Source organism: Zophobas morio, unplaced genomic scaffold, assembly GCF_036711695.1.
Source record: "Zophobas morio isolate AGI-343-1 ecotype UQ-CSIRO unplaced genomic scaffold, CSIRO_AGI_Zmor_V1 ptg000031l, whole genome shotgun sequence".
Lineage (NCBI taxonomy): Eukaryota > Metazoa > Arthropoda > Insecta > Coleoptera > Tenebrionidae > Zophobas > Zophobas morio.
The window spans coordinates 522,725-536,713 of NW_026972136.1; the positions used below are offsets into that span (position 1 = coordinate 522,725).

The 13,989-nt window shown below is 25.3% G+C and overlaps 1 protein-coding gene across 1 annotated transcript in view; it reads left to right on the forward strand.

Annotated features, from left to right (window-relative positions):
* Lanb2 (Laminin B2) overlaps positions 1 to 13,989 on the forward strand; it is a 178,744-nt gene that overhangs the window by 43,786 nt on the left and 120,969 nt on the right. Inside the window, exon 2 of the mRNA XM_064069309.1 lies at positions 9,132 to 9,396. Coding sequence (XP_063925379.1) covers positions 9,132 to 9,396 — 265 coding nt within the window. The remainder of the gene's footprint in view (positions 1 to 9,131; positions 9,397 to 13,989) is intronic.

The following is a 13,989-nucleotide window of genomic DNA, read 5'->3' on the forward strand; positions in this document are numbered from 1 at the left end:
AAGAATGTCAAAACTGTAAAATTTAAAAATCGAAACACTGCAAAACTGAAAATCCGAAAACTTGAAATCGAAAAACAAAAAACAGAGAAACTGAAAAATCGAAGTAAGAATTAAAAACTGGAAAATTGAAAAATGCAATAATTTCAACAAAATTAATAAACTGAAAAATCGTAAATTAAAAAATTCCAAAACGAAAACTCCAAAAATCAAAAAATTTTAAAAATTGCAGATCGAAACCTTTTTTAATTTACGATTCTTCCACTTTTCAGTTTTTCAATTTACGACTTTTCAGTTTCTCAGTTTTCATTTTCGAATTTTCAGTTTTTATTTTTTAATTTTACAATTTTGGAGTTCTTCCAGTTTTCGAGTTTTCAATTTTTAGATATTTTGATTTTCCGTTTTAATAATTTTAGAATTTTGGTTTCTAAACTATTCGATTTAAAATTTTTGGATGTTCAATTTTTTAAGTTCTCGGTTTTTAACTGTTAATTTTCTGATTTTTCAATTCAAAATTTTTCAAGTTTCTCGATTTTTCAGTTTTTCGATTTATAATTTTTTGAATGTTTTAAAAGATCAAAATATTTAAAAATTGAAAAATCGAAATGAGGAAAACTGGAAGAATTCCAAAATTGTAACATTAACAAATCGAAAAAATCGAAGTAATAATTAGAAACTGAAAAATCGTAAATTAAAAAATTCGAAATCGAAAAACCAAAAATCAAAAAATTTTAAAAATTGCAAATCGAAACCTTCTTTAATTTACGATTCTTCCACTTTTCAGTTTTTCAATTTGCGACTTTTCAGTTTCTCAGTTTTCATTTTTCGAATTTTTAGTTTGACCATTTTGCAGTTTTTTGAATTTTCAATTTCCGATTTTGCAATTTTTTAATTTTTCAAGTTTTTATTTTTTAATTTTACAATTTTGGAGTTCTTTCAGTTTTCGAGTTTTCAATCTTTAGATATTTTGATTTTCCGTTTTAATATTTTTAGAATTTTGGTTTCTTAACTCTTCGATTTAAAATTTTTGGATGTTTAATTGTTAATTTTCCGATTTTTCAATTCAAAATTTTTCAAGTCTTCTGTTTCTCGATTTTTCAGTTTTTCGATTTATAATTTTTTGAATGTTTTAAAAGATCAAAATATTTAAAAATCGAAAAATCGAAATGAGGAAAACTGGAAGAATTCCAAAATTGTATCATTAACAAATCGAAAAAATCGAAGTAATAATTAGAAACTGAAAAATCGTAAATTAAAAAATTCGAAATCGAAAAAACCAAAAATCAAAAATTTTAAAAATCGAAAATCGCAACATTGCAAAATTACAAAATTGAAAAATTCATTTTATTTTTGATTTTTGGATTTGAAATCCTTTAATTTACGATCTGTTAGTTTTCTAAGTATTTTTAATTTTATAATTTTGAAATTCTTCTATTTTTCAGTTTTTCAATTTTTAAATGCATACTTTGATGTTTTGATTTTTCAATTTGCTACTTTTAAGTGTCTCATGAGTTTAAAGACTGTTAAAAAATGAAAAATTAAATTGAAACACTAAGAAACTAATAATCGAAAAATAGAAAAAACGAAAAATAAAAAAATTGCAACATCGAAAAATTTAAAACTGGAAGAATTCCAAAATTGTAAAATTGGAAAACTGAAAATTCGAAAAACGGCGAAGTTGTAAATTTCGCAAATGGACGAATTTCAAAACTGTAAAATTTAAAAATCGAAAAACTGAATAGCCGAAAACTTGAAATCGAAAAATAAAAAACAGAGAAACTGAAAAATCGACGTAAGAATTAAAAATTGGAAAACTGAAAAATGCAATAATTTCAACAAAATTAAAAAACTGAAAAATCGTAAATTAAAAAATTGCAAAACGAAAACTCCAAAAATCAAAAAATTTTAAAAATTGCAAATCGAAACCTTTTTTAATTTACGATTCTTCCACTTTTCACTATTTCAATTTGCGACTTTTCAGTTTCTCAGTTTTCATTTTTCGAATTTTCAGTTTGACCATTTTGCAGTTTTTTGAATTTTCAATTTCCGATTTTGCCATTTTTTAATTTTTCAAGTTTTTATTTTTTAATTTTACAATTTTGGAGTTCTTCCAGTTTTCTAGTTTTTAATTTTTAGATATTTTGATTTTCCGTTTTAATATTTTTAGAATTTTGGTTTCTAAACTCTTCGATTTAAAATTTTTGGATGTTTAATTTTTTAAGTTCTCGGTTTTAATTGTTAATTTTCCGATTTTTCAATTCAAAATTTTTCAAGTCTTCTGTTTCTCGATTTTTCAGTTTTTCGATTTATAATTTTTTGAATGTTTTAAAAGATCAAAATATTTAAAAATCGAAAAATCGAAATGAGGAAAACTGGAAGAATTCCAAAATTGTAACATTAACAAATCGAAAAAATCGAAGTAATAATTAGAAACTGAAAAATCGTTAATTAAAAAATTCGAAATCGAAAAAACCAAAAATCAAAAATTTTAAAAATCGCAAATCGCAACATTGCAAAATTACAAAATTGAAAAATTCATTTTATTTTTGATTTTTGGATTTGAAATCCTTTATTTTACGATTTGTTAGTTTTCTAAGTATTTTTAATTTTATAATTTTGAAATTCTTCTATTTTTCAGTTTTTCAATTTTTAAATGCATACTTTGATGTTTTGATTTTTCAATTTGCTACTTTTAAGTGTCTCATGAGTTTAAAGACTGTTAAAAAATGAAAAATTAAATTGAAACACTAAGAAACTAATAATCGAAAAATAGAAAAAACGAAAAATCAAAAAACTGAAACATCGAAAAATTTAAAACTAGAAGAATTCTAAAATTGGAAAATTGTAAAACTGAAAATTCGAAAAACGGCGAGGTTGTAAATTTCGCAAATGGATGAATTTCAAAACTGTAAAATTTAAAAATCGAAAAACTGAATAGCCGAAAACTTGAAATCGAAAAACAAAAAACAGAGAAACTGAAAATCGAAGTAAGAATTAAAAATTGGAAAATTGAAAAATGCAATAATTTCAACAAAATTAAAAACTGAAAAATCGTAAATTAAAAAATTGCAAAACGAAAACTCCAAAAATCAAAAAATTTTAAAAATTGCAAATCGAAACCTTTTGGAAGAATCGTAAATTAATTTACGATTCTTCCACTTTTCTGTTTTTCAATTTGCGACTTTTCAGTTTGACCATTTTGCAGTTTTTTGAAATTTCAATTTCCGATTTTGCAATTTTTTAATTTTTCAAGTTTTTATTTTTAAATTTTACAATTTTGGAGTTCTTCCAGTTTTCGAGCTTTCAATTTTTAGATATTTTGATTTTCCGTTTTAATATTTTTAGAATTTTGGTTTCTAAACTTTTTGATTTAAAATTTTTGGATGTTTAATTTTTTAAGTTCTCGGTTTTTAATTGCTAATTTTCCGATTTTTCAATTCAAATTTTTCAAGTTTTCTCGATTTTTCAGTTTTTCGATTTATAATTTTTTGAATGTTTTAATAGATCAAAATATTTAAAAATTGAAAAATCGAAATGAGGAAAACTGGAAGAATTCCAAAATTGTAACATTAACAAATCGAAAAAATCGAAGTAATAATTAAAAACTGAAAAATCGTAAATTAAAAAATTCGAAATCGAAAAAACCAAAAATTTTAAAAATCGCAAATCGAAAAATTACAAAATTGAAAAATTGAATAAACGAAAAATGAAAAATTATTGCAATTTTTAGAATATACAGTTTTATTTTCGAGTTTTCAATTTTTAGATATTTTGATTATTCGTTTTTTTTTTAATTTTTAGATTTTTTTTAAGATGTCGGATTTTAATTTATCATTTTGTCATTTTTCGATTTTCCAATTTTAATTTTTCAATTTTTCGTTTTCTGGATTTATCAGTTTTTCGATATAGTTTTTTTTTATTTTTTGAAAAAAATCATAATATCTAAAAATTGAAAAATCAAAAAATTGTAAAATCGGAAAACTGGAAATTCGAAGAACTCCAAGGTTGTAAATTTGGTAAATGGAAGAATTTCAAAATTCGAAAAACTGCAAAATGGTCAAATTGAAATTCGAAAAATGAAAAACAAACTGAAAAGTCGGACAATAAAAAAATGGAAAAATCGAAGTAGAGAGTAAAAAATTGGAAAATTGAAAAATGCAACAATTTCAACATTGTAAAGAAAAAGATTAAAAACTGAACAATCGTAAATTAAAAAAATCCAAATCGAAAACACCAAAAATCAAAAATTCAAAAAATGCAAATCAAAACGTTGAAAATCGTAAACTTGAAAAAATGAATAAATGAAAAATGAAAAATTATTGCAATTTTTAGAATAAGATATGATGGAGTTTTCCGATTCCAATTTTTTTCAATTCCGCAACTCTTTCAATTTTTGATTTTTGGACTTTTCGATCTGAAATTTTTTAATTTACGACTTGTCAGTTTTCAAATGTAGTTTTTAATTTTATAGTTTTGAAATTCTTCTATTTTTCAGTTTTTCAATTTTTGGAATCATACTTGAATTTTCGATTTTTCAATGTTGCATTTTTTCCAATTTTTAATTTTGCAATTTTTTAATTTATTTTCACAGGGATCTCTACAGGATTACTCTAATAAAAAACCTACGTAACCTCACTGACAATACATCCGTAATAGTTCTTGATGCAGCAAGGGTATTATGAAGTAGTTTATGCCCTAGGGTTTAAACTTCAAATAATCCCCGTGGTACATACAAAATTTTATGTGCTATTGTTCGGATTTTTAGATGTCTTGGTTTTTTGCTTTTTTTGTTTGCTCATTTTTTGCAGTTTTTTGATGTTTGGGATATTTTCGATTATTTGGATTTTTGGAGTTATATATTAGGTTCCTTGGATTTTTGGATTGTTTTGTGTTGATTATTGGATTTCTATAGTTTCTTGAGACCTTTTGGACTCGGAACTTTTCGATTTTTTGGATTTTGTATATTCATTGGATTTTTGATTATGTGGACTTTTTCAAAATCGAAAAATTGTCAAATTGAAAATTCGACAAATCGCTAAAATGAAAAGTCTAAAACTTGAAATCGAAAAATAAAAAAATGCGAACCTGAAAGTCGCAAATTGAAAAATGGAAGAATTTCACAACTATAAAATTAAAAAATTTAAATCCGAAATATCGTAAATTTTAGAAATTCCAAATCGAAAAGTCCAGAAACCAAAAATTAAAAAAAATTGCAAGTTGAAACACTGAAAAATTGAAAAACTGAAAATCGAAAATCGAAAAATGGAAGAATTTGAAAATTGAAAAATTCAAAATAGAAAAAATGAAAAATTAAATAATTGCAAAATCGCAAAAGAGAATAAACGAAAAATGGCAAAATGACCAAATTGTAAAATTGAAAAAAGGAATAATTGAAATCAAAAAATTGTAAAATCGAAAAAACCAAACCAAAAAATTGAAAATTTATTACTTTACAAATTTTGGAAATTCTGTTGGAGTATCAAAACAGTTAAATTTGGAGACAAAATGAAACTGGGCCATAATAAAATTCGCATTTGATTTTTACTTCTAAAATTACCGACAAAAATACGAAACATTCCGTAAAAAAGTCACCTTCGCATATTTTTTGTTGGTTGGGTTTACTCCAAAAGAACTTTTTTATTTGATTGGATTTAAACAGCGAGTTAACTATAAAAAATAGGATTTATGTTTTTTGGGTTTTTGGGTTTTTCTTGGATTTTTCAAATTTTTGGATTTTATGGGTTTTTGATTTTTTGTAACTTGGATTTTTTTCGACGTTTTTCGAAATTTAACTAAATAATTTCCTTATAGATTTCGGGCCACAGAAGTCACTTCCGGCCTCATTTCTTCTATAACTCCAACCGTTTTTCCAGAATTGCCCACTGAAATATCACAATTTTTAAAAATTCCAAAAAATTCGAATTTCACATCGAATATTTCGAAAATATTGCTCCGTTACCATAAACACGTTATATTCTTGGAATCAGCACGTCAAGATCTATGATCCTGAATTTTTTGAGAATTTTGAAACGACCTTTTCACTAATGAAATTTTTGACAATGTATAAGTATTTTATATTTTGGATTATTCGGATCTTTGGATGTTTTGGTTTTTTGTTTTTTTATTTACTGTTTTTTTGCATTTTTTGTATTTTTAGGATATTATCGGATTTTTTGGATTATCGGACTTCTACAGTTTCTTGGGACTTTTGGACTCTGGACCTTTTTTGGATTTTGTGAATTTTTTCAAAAGTGCAACATTTAAAAATTGAAAAATTGTCAAATTGAAAATTAGAAATATCGCAAAATTGAAAAGTCGAAAACTTGAAATCGAAAAATAAAAAAAAGAGAACCTGAAAAGTCGCAAATTGAAAAATGGAAGAATTTCATAATTATGAAGTTAAAAAATTTAAAATCCGAAAAATCGTAAATTAAGAAATTTCAAATCGAAAACTCCAGAAACCAAAAACTTTAAAAATTGCAAAACTGAAACACTGAAAAATCGAAAAATGGAAAAATTAAAACTTGAAAAATAAAACATTAAAAATCGAGAACTTGAAAGATGAAAAGTCTAAAAATTTTAAATCGAAAAATTGAAGGAACGAAAATTGAAAAGCTCAAAATCGAAAACTCGAAAAGTAAAAGAATTTGAAAATTGTAAAATTCAAAATACTTGGAAAAAATAAAAAGTTAAATAATTGCAAAATCGCGAAACCGGAAAATAGAAAATGACAAAATTGTAAAATTGAAAAAAGGAAAAATTGAAATAAAAAAAATTGAAAAATCGAAAAATTTTTATTCGAAAACTCAAAAAGTTGAAAATTTATAAATAAATCAAATATAAAATGAAACTGGACCATAATAAAATTTGCATTTGATTTTTAGTCCTAACAATACCGACAGAAATACGAAAAATTCAGTAAAAAAGTTACCTTCGCATATTTTTTATTGGTTGGGTTTACTCCAAAAGAACTTTTTTATTTGTTTGGACTGCGAATTAACCACAAAAAATACGATTTATGTTTTTTGAGTTTTTGATTTTTTGTAATTCGCGATTTTTTTAGTTTTTCGCTTTTTTACTTTTTGGATTGTTCGAATTTTTAGATGAATTGATTTTTGTTTTTTTTTGTTTAATCATTTTTTCATTTTTTTGGATTCTTGAAATATTTTCGATCATCTGGATTTTTTAAATTATCTATTAGGTTTCTTAAATGTTTTGAGTTTCTTGGATTTTTTAGATTTTTTAGATATTGTAAATTCTTCGATTTTTTGAATTGTGTTTGAATTGATTTAATGGATATTTTTGATTCTTTGGATTATTGGATTTCTAGTTTCTTGGGACTTTTTGGACTCTCGACTTTGTGATTTTTTGGATTTTGTAAAATTTTTGGATTTTTTTGATTTCGTGGATTTTTCAAAATTGTAAAATTCAAAAATTGAAAAATTGACAAATTGATAATTCGAAAAATTGCAAAATTGAAAAGTCGAACATTTGAAATCGAAAAATAAAAAAATGGAAAACGGAAAAGTCGCAACTTGAAAAATGGAAAAATTTCAAAATTGTAAAATTTAAAATCTGAAAAATCGCATATTAAGAAATTTCAAATTGAAAACTCCAGAAACCAAAAATTCTAAAAATTGCAAATTGAAACCCTGATAAATCGAGAAACCGAAAAATCTAAAAATTTTAAATTGAAAAATTGAAGGAACGAAAATAAAACTCAAATCGAAAACTCGAAAAACTGAAGAATTTCAAATTGTAAAATCCAAAATGGAAAAATTGAAAAATTCAATAATTGCAAAATCCCAAAACCGGAAAACAGAAGAAGCGAATAATGGCAAAATTGTAAAATTGAAATCAAGAACTTGTAAAATCGAAAAATTTTTACTTAAAAACCCAAAAAGTTCAAATTTTGGAAATTCTGTTCGCTCATCAAAGAAGCTAAATATCGAGACAATAGGAAATTGGACTATAATAAAATTTCCATTTCAATTTTAGTCCAAAGAATGTCCTTAGAAATATACCAAAAATTCCATAAAAATAAGTTTAAAACATTTTTTTAACTTCAACAAATTCTGGTAAATTTTAATAACAGAACAAGTATTGTAATTAACATAGTGTCCCTCAAGTAGCGACCGCAATATTTTTGATTCCATTTTTAAAAATATATAATTTTTTTTCAAACATACCTTTTACTACCGTAATATCTCATCCAGTAAGGAAATTGTTACGAATTTTTTGACCGCTTCCCGATTAGCTTTCAAGAGATTTTTCCTGTCGATTTTCACTTGTAGAAGTGATATACGACTTTATTGTATCGAAAAATACAACAATTTTTTTAGAATAGATAAAAATAAAAATGAGAAATTTTGGAGATATTTAAAAGTCCATTCTCAAGCCGAATATTTCAAAAATCCTAATTCAGGACCATCAACACCAGATGTTTTTTGTCGATTTTAGGCAACTTATCAACATCTCAATTTTTTAGTATGAATTTGTTGATTGTTTCACGACCACCCTTCAAATATTGCATAAGATTGAAAATTTCAAAAATCTTGATAATTTAAAGAATAACATGAACAAGGATCAATGTGTCAAGACACAGCTTTATTCTTCGCGTCAAATTTTATTTCAAAATTTGCTTTTACATTATCAAATAAAACTTTATTACAGCTTTAATTGTCCATCTGTTCAGGCGATGAAAACGATTACTCGTTATTTTTAGAACCACGCCAAACACACATAAGTTTCTCGCCACAGGATCCTAGTTGACATTTAGTACAAATTACGCCTATTTTTAAAGCCCATCCTCCGACAGCACCTATTATCCTTCACTCAAACACGCCATACGTCATTTCTCGAATTTCCCGCATGAAAAATAGCCACTAATAAAAATGTTAATGCCACAATCTCTCCTCAGAACAAACCCCGCTCTGAGAAATTAGATTCTTGATTTAGATAGCCACGGAATAATCCCAAACTAGTTTAATGGGACATTTAAGTGCTCGTACAGGGCGTACAAGTCCAAAAATGTTTTATTACCTGACATTAGCCATTAGTCAAGCGTTATCCGAACGGTACAAGCGCACCAAGTCTGGAGTAACGACGATGACTAACGCCGACTTTATTTTCAGAGGTGTATACCTGAATTCGAAAATGCAGCTTTCAACGTTTTAATGGAGGCAACGAACACGTGCGGGGACCAGGGCAAAACGGAATATTGCGTGCAGTCCGGGGTCACGGGGTTGAGGAAGTCCTGCGAAGTTTGTTATCCTAATGATCACAGCGCGAGGTACCTCACGGATTTTCACAACCAGGACCAGCCCACGTGGTGGCAGTCGGAGACCATGTTCGAGGGGATACAGTATCCGAACCAGGTCAACCTCACGCTCAAGCTAGGTAGGGGTGCTTTTATCACAAATGAACCGTTTCATTATTTCGAAAGTAGTTTCTTTTAATATCTTCGTTTATTCTATTTTTATTTTAGTATCAAGTATCAAGCATATTTCGTCTGTTTTTTGGATTATTCTAGAAAAATCGATTTAGTACAAATTTTGAGCTACTAAACTTTCGAACCGGTGCTCTGATTTCCATGAAGTTTGATTTTTCTCGTAATCCCAAACTTTTTTTTTGGTATAGTTTCCCCAGTTCTAAGTCGGTTTTACGATAGTATCCCATTGTGTAAAAGTCAACTTCCTTAACAATAGATAACTACTGCCGGTGATGGGACAGTCATAAATATGGATTTAACCATGCGGTTACCATTGTACTGTATAATGGTTAAATCGTTATTTATGACTGTCCCATCACCAGCAGTAGTAATCTATTGTTAAAGAAGTTAATTTTTTCACATCATAACACCGAATTAGAACTGGGGAAACTATAGAAAAAATTCACATGGACGTTGGAGTTTTTCTGGACAAAACCGGAAGTGAAACAGTTTATCAGAAATCAAAATTTGTTAAATCTTTGAATTAATTTCGTTCGTCAAAGTTTAAGGTCTTTGAAACTGACAGAATTTTGAAAATTGTAACTTTTGTTTTGGATTTTGTGGATATTTTCGATTTTTTGGATTTCTAGAGTTTCTTGGAACTTTTTCGATTTTCTGGATTTCTAAAGTTTCTTGGGACTTTTTGGATTTTATGGATTTTTTCAAAAGTGTAAAGTGTAAAAACTGAAAAATCCAAAATTTTAAATTGAAAAATAAAAAAATAAGAACCTGAAAAGTCGCAAATGGAAAAATGGAAGAATTTCAAAATTACAAAATTAAAAAATATAAAATCCGAAAAATCGTAAATTAAGAAATTTCAAATCGAAAACTTCAGAAACCAACATTTTTAAAAATTGCAAATTGAAACATTGGAAAATCGAGAAACTGAAAAATCAAAAAATTGAAAAATTTAAAACGGCAAAATTATACAATTTCAAAATTATGGAATTAAAAACGAGAAGAATTTAAATCAAAAACCTGTAAAATTGAAAAATTCAAACGAGAAATTTTTCGACGGTTTTCGAAATTTAACTAAATACATTGTCTTCAAATTATGGATATTTTCGATTTTTTGGATTTCTAGAGTTTCTTGGGACTTTTTGGACTCTGGACCTTTTGGATTTTGTGGATTTAAAAAAAAAAATAAATAAAAAATTGAAAAAATGAGAACCTGAAAAGCGTAAATTGAAATATGGAATAATTTCAAAATTACAAAATTAAAAAATTTAAAATCCGAAAAATCGTAATTTAAGAAATTTCAAATCGAAAACTCCAGAAACCAAAAATTTTAAAAATTGGTAATTGAAACACTGACAAATCGAGAACTTGAAAAATGAAAATATTGAAAAATTAAATATATTTGCAAAATCACAAAATCGGAATTGAACAATTTCAAATTGAAAAATTGAAAAATGGAAACATTGTAAAATAAAAAAATTTAAAAACTGAAAAATTTTAAATTAAAAATAAAAAAACTGCAAATCGAAACATTGAAAAATTTAGGAACTAAAAATAGGAAAATAGAAAAAAAAAATCAAAATATCTGAAAATTGAAAACGGAAGGAACTCCAAAATTGTAAAATTAACAAATCGAAAAACTGCAAAATTGGTCATTTGTCAAATGGAAGAATTTCAAAATTGTAAATTTTAAAAACCGAAAAATTGCAAAATGATCAAATTGAAATTCGAAAAAATGCAAAATTGAATAGTCGAAAACTTGAGATCGAAAAACAAAAAATTGACAAAGCGAAGTACCAAGTAAAATTGGAGAATTGTAACATGCAACAATTTCAAAATTGTAAAGAAAAAGTTTAAAAACTGAAAAATCGTAAATTCCAAAAATCAAAAATTCTAAAAACAACAAATTGAAACATTGGAAAATCGGGATTTTATCGATTTTTTTCAAAATTGTAAAATTTAAAACTGAAAAGTCGAAAACTTGAAATCGAAAAATAAAAAAAATGAGAACCTGAAAAGTCACACATTGAAAAATGGAAGAATTTCAAAATTACAAAATTAAAAAGTTTAAATTCCAAAATATCGTAAGTTAAGAAAATTCAAATCGAAAACTCCAGAAACCAATATTTTTAAAAATTGCAAACTGAAATATTAAAAATCGACAACTTGAAAAATGAAAAATCTAAAAATCCTAAATTGAAAAATGGCAGAATTTGAAAATTGTTAAATTCAAAACGGAAAAATTGTAAAATAAAATATTTGCAAAATCGCAAAATCGGAATATTGATAAACCGAAAAATGCCAAAATTGTAAAATTGAAATAAAGAACAATTTCAAAAGTATGAAATTAAAAACTAGAAAAATTTAAATCAAAAACCTGTAAAATCGAAAAATTCAAACCACAAAACTTTCGGCGATTTTCGAAGTTTAACTAAATACATTTTTTGTAGATTTGGGGCCATAGAAGTTACTTCCAACCTAATTTTTCAATAACTCCAACCATTCTTCCAGAATCGCCCATTGAAATATCGCAATTTTCCAAAAATTCCAAAAAATTCGAATTTTACACCGAATATTCAGAAAATATTGCTCTGTTACCATAAAAACGCTAAATTTTTGGAATCAGCAAGGCAAGATCTATGATTCAGAATTTTTTGAGAATTTTTAGACAACTTTTTTACAAATTAAATTTTTGTCTATGTACCTATACTGTATATTTTCTTTTATATTTTCGGAAGTTTAGGTGTTTTGCTTTTTGTTGTTTTATTTACTGATTTATTGCATTTTTTGGATTTTTGGGACATTTTCAATTTGAATTTTTGAAATTATGTATTAGATTTCTTAAATTTTTGAGTTTCCAGGGTTTCTTGGGTTCTGTAAATTCTTTGATTTTTTGAATTGTTTTGGATTTTATGGATATTTTCGATTCTTTGGATTTCTAGAGTTTCTTGGGACCTTTTGAACTCTCAACTTTTTGGGTTTTGTGGATTTGTTCAAAAAATTAAAAAATTTAAAATCCGAAAAATCGTAAGTTAAGAAATTTCAAATCGGAAACTCCAGAAACCAAAAATTTTAAAAATTGTTAATTGAACACTGAAATATCGAAAAATTGAAAAATTTAGGGCCGGTTGCATAAACGCAAATCAAATTTAATCTCTGATTAACTCCATAGTAACGATTGTTATTATCATAGTTACAATTGTTCTTAATCAGAGATTAAATTTGATTTGCGTTTATGCAACCGGCCCTAAAACTCGAAAATATTTGCAAAATCGCAAAATCGAAAATTGAACAATTTCAAACTGAAAAATGGGAGAATTTCAAAATTGTAGAATAAAAAATTTAATAACTGAAAAATCTTAAATTAAAAATAAAAACACTCAAAAAATCAAAAATAATTTTAAAAACTGCAAATCGAAACATTGACAAATCTAAATGCAGAAAAATTGAAAAAATATAAAATTGTGGAATTGAATCGAGAAATGAAAAATTAAAGTCGAGAATTTGAGAAATGAAATATGTATCTAAAAATTTTAAATCGAAAAACTGAAGAAAAGAAAAATTTAGAAACTAAAAATCGAAAAATCAAAACACCTATGTAAAAATTGAAAAATCGAAAAATTGAGAAACTAAAAATAGAAAAATAGGAAAAAAGAAAAATCAACATATCAAAAAATTCTAAAAATTGAAAAGTGAAGTAATTCCGAAATTGTAAAATTGTAAATTTGGCAAATGGAAGAAATTCAAAATTTTAAATTTGAAAAGCCGAAAAATTTCAAAACGATCAAATTGAAATTCGAAAAGATGCAAAAATAAAAAATTGAAAAATTAGAAAATTGAAATATGCAACAATTTCAAAATTGTAAAGAAAAAGTTTAAAAACTGAAAAATCGTAAATTAAAAAATTCCAAATCGAAAACTTCAAAAATCAAAAATTCTAAAAATAAATCGAAACATTGGAAAATCGGGAAACCGAAAAATCGAAGACTTGAAAATTGACAACTTGGAAATTTGAAAAAATACAAAACTGACAAATAGCAAAACCGAATAATGAAAAATTAAAAATGGAGTACTTTAAAAATGAAAAATCGAAAAATTGAGAACCTAAAAATCTAAAAATCAAAATACCTATCTAAAAACTGAAAAACCTAAAAATCGCAAGTGTTAATTGAAAATTCTAAAAGTCGAAAATTAAAAAATTGTAAATCGAAAAAATTAAAAATCGAACACTTTAAAATTGAAAAATTAAAAATTAAAAAATGCTAAAACTTTTAAATGAAAAAGTTTAGAAACCAAAAATCGAAAAATAAAAAACGAAAAACAAAAATATCTAAAAACTGAAAAATCGAAAACTCGAAAGCTAGAACTCCAAAATTGTAAAATTAAAAAATTGCGAAATTGTAAAATTGGAAATTCGAAAAATTGTAAAATTGTAAAATCGTAAAATGGAAGATTTTCAAAATTTTAAATTTAAAAAATCGAAAAATTGCAAAATGGTCAAATTGATAATCCGAAAATATGCAAAACTAAGGAGTCGAAACCTT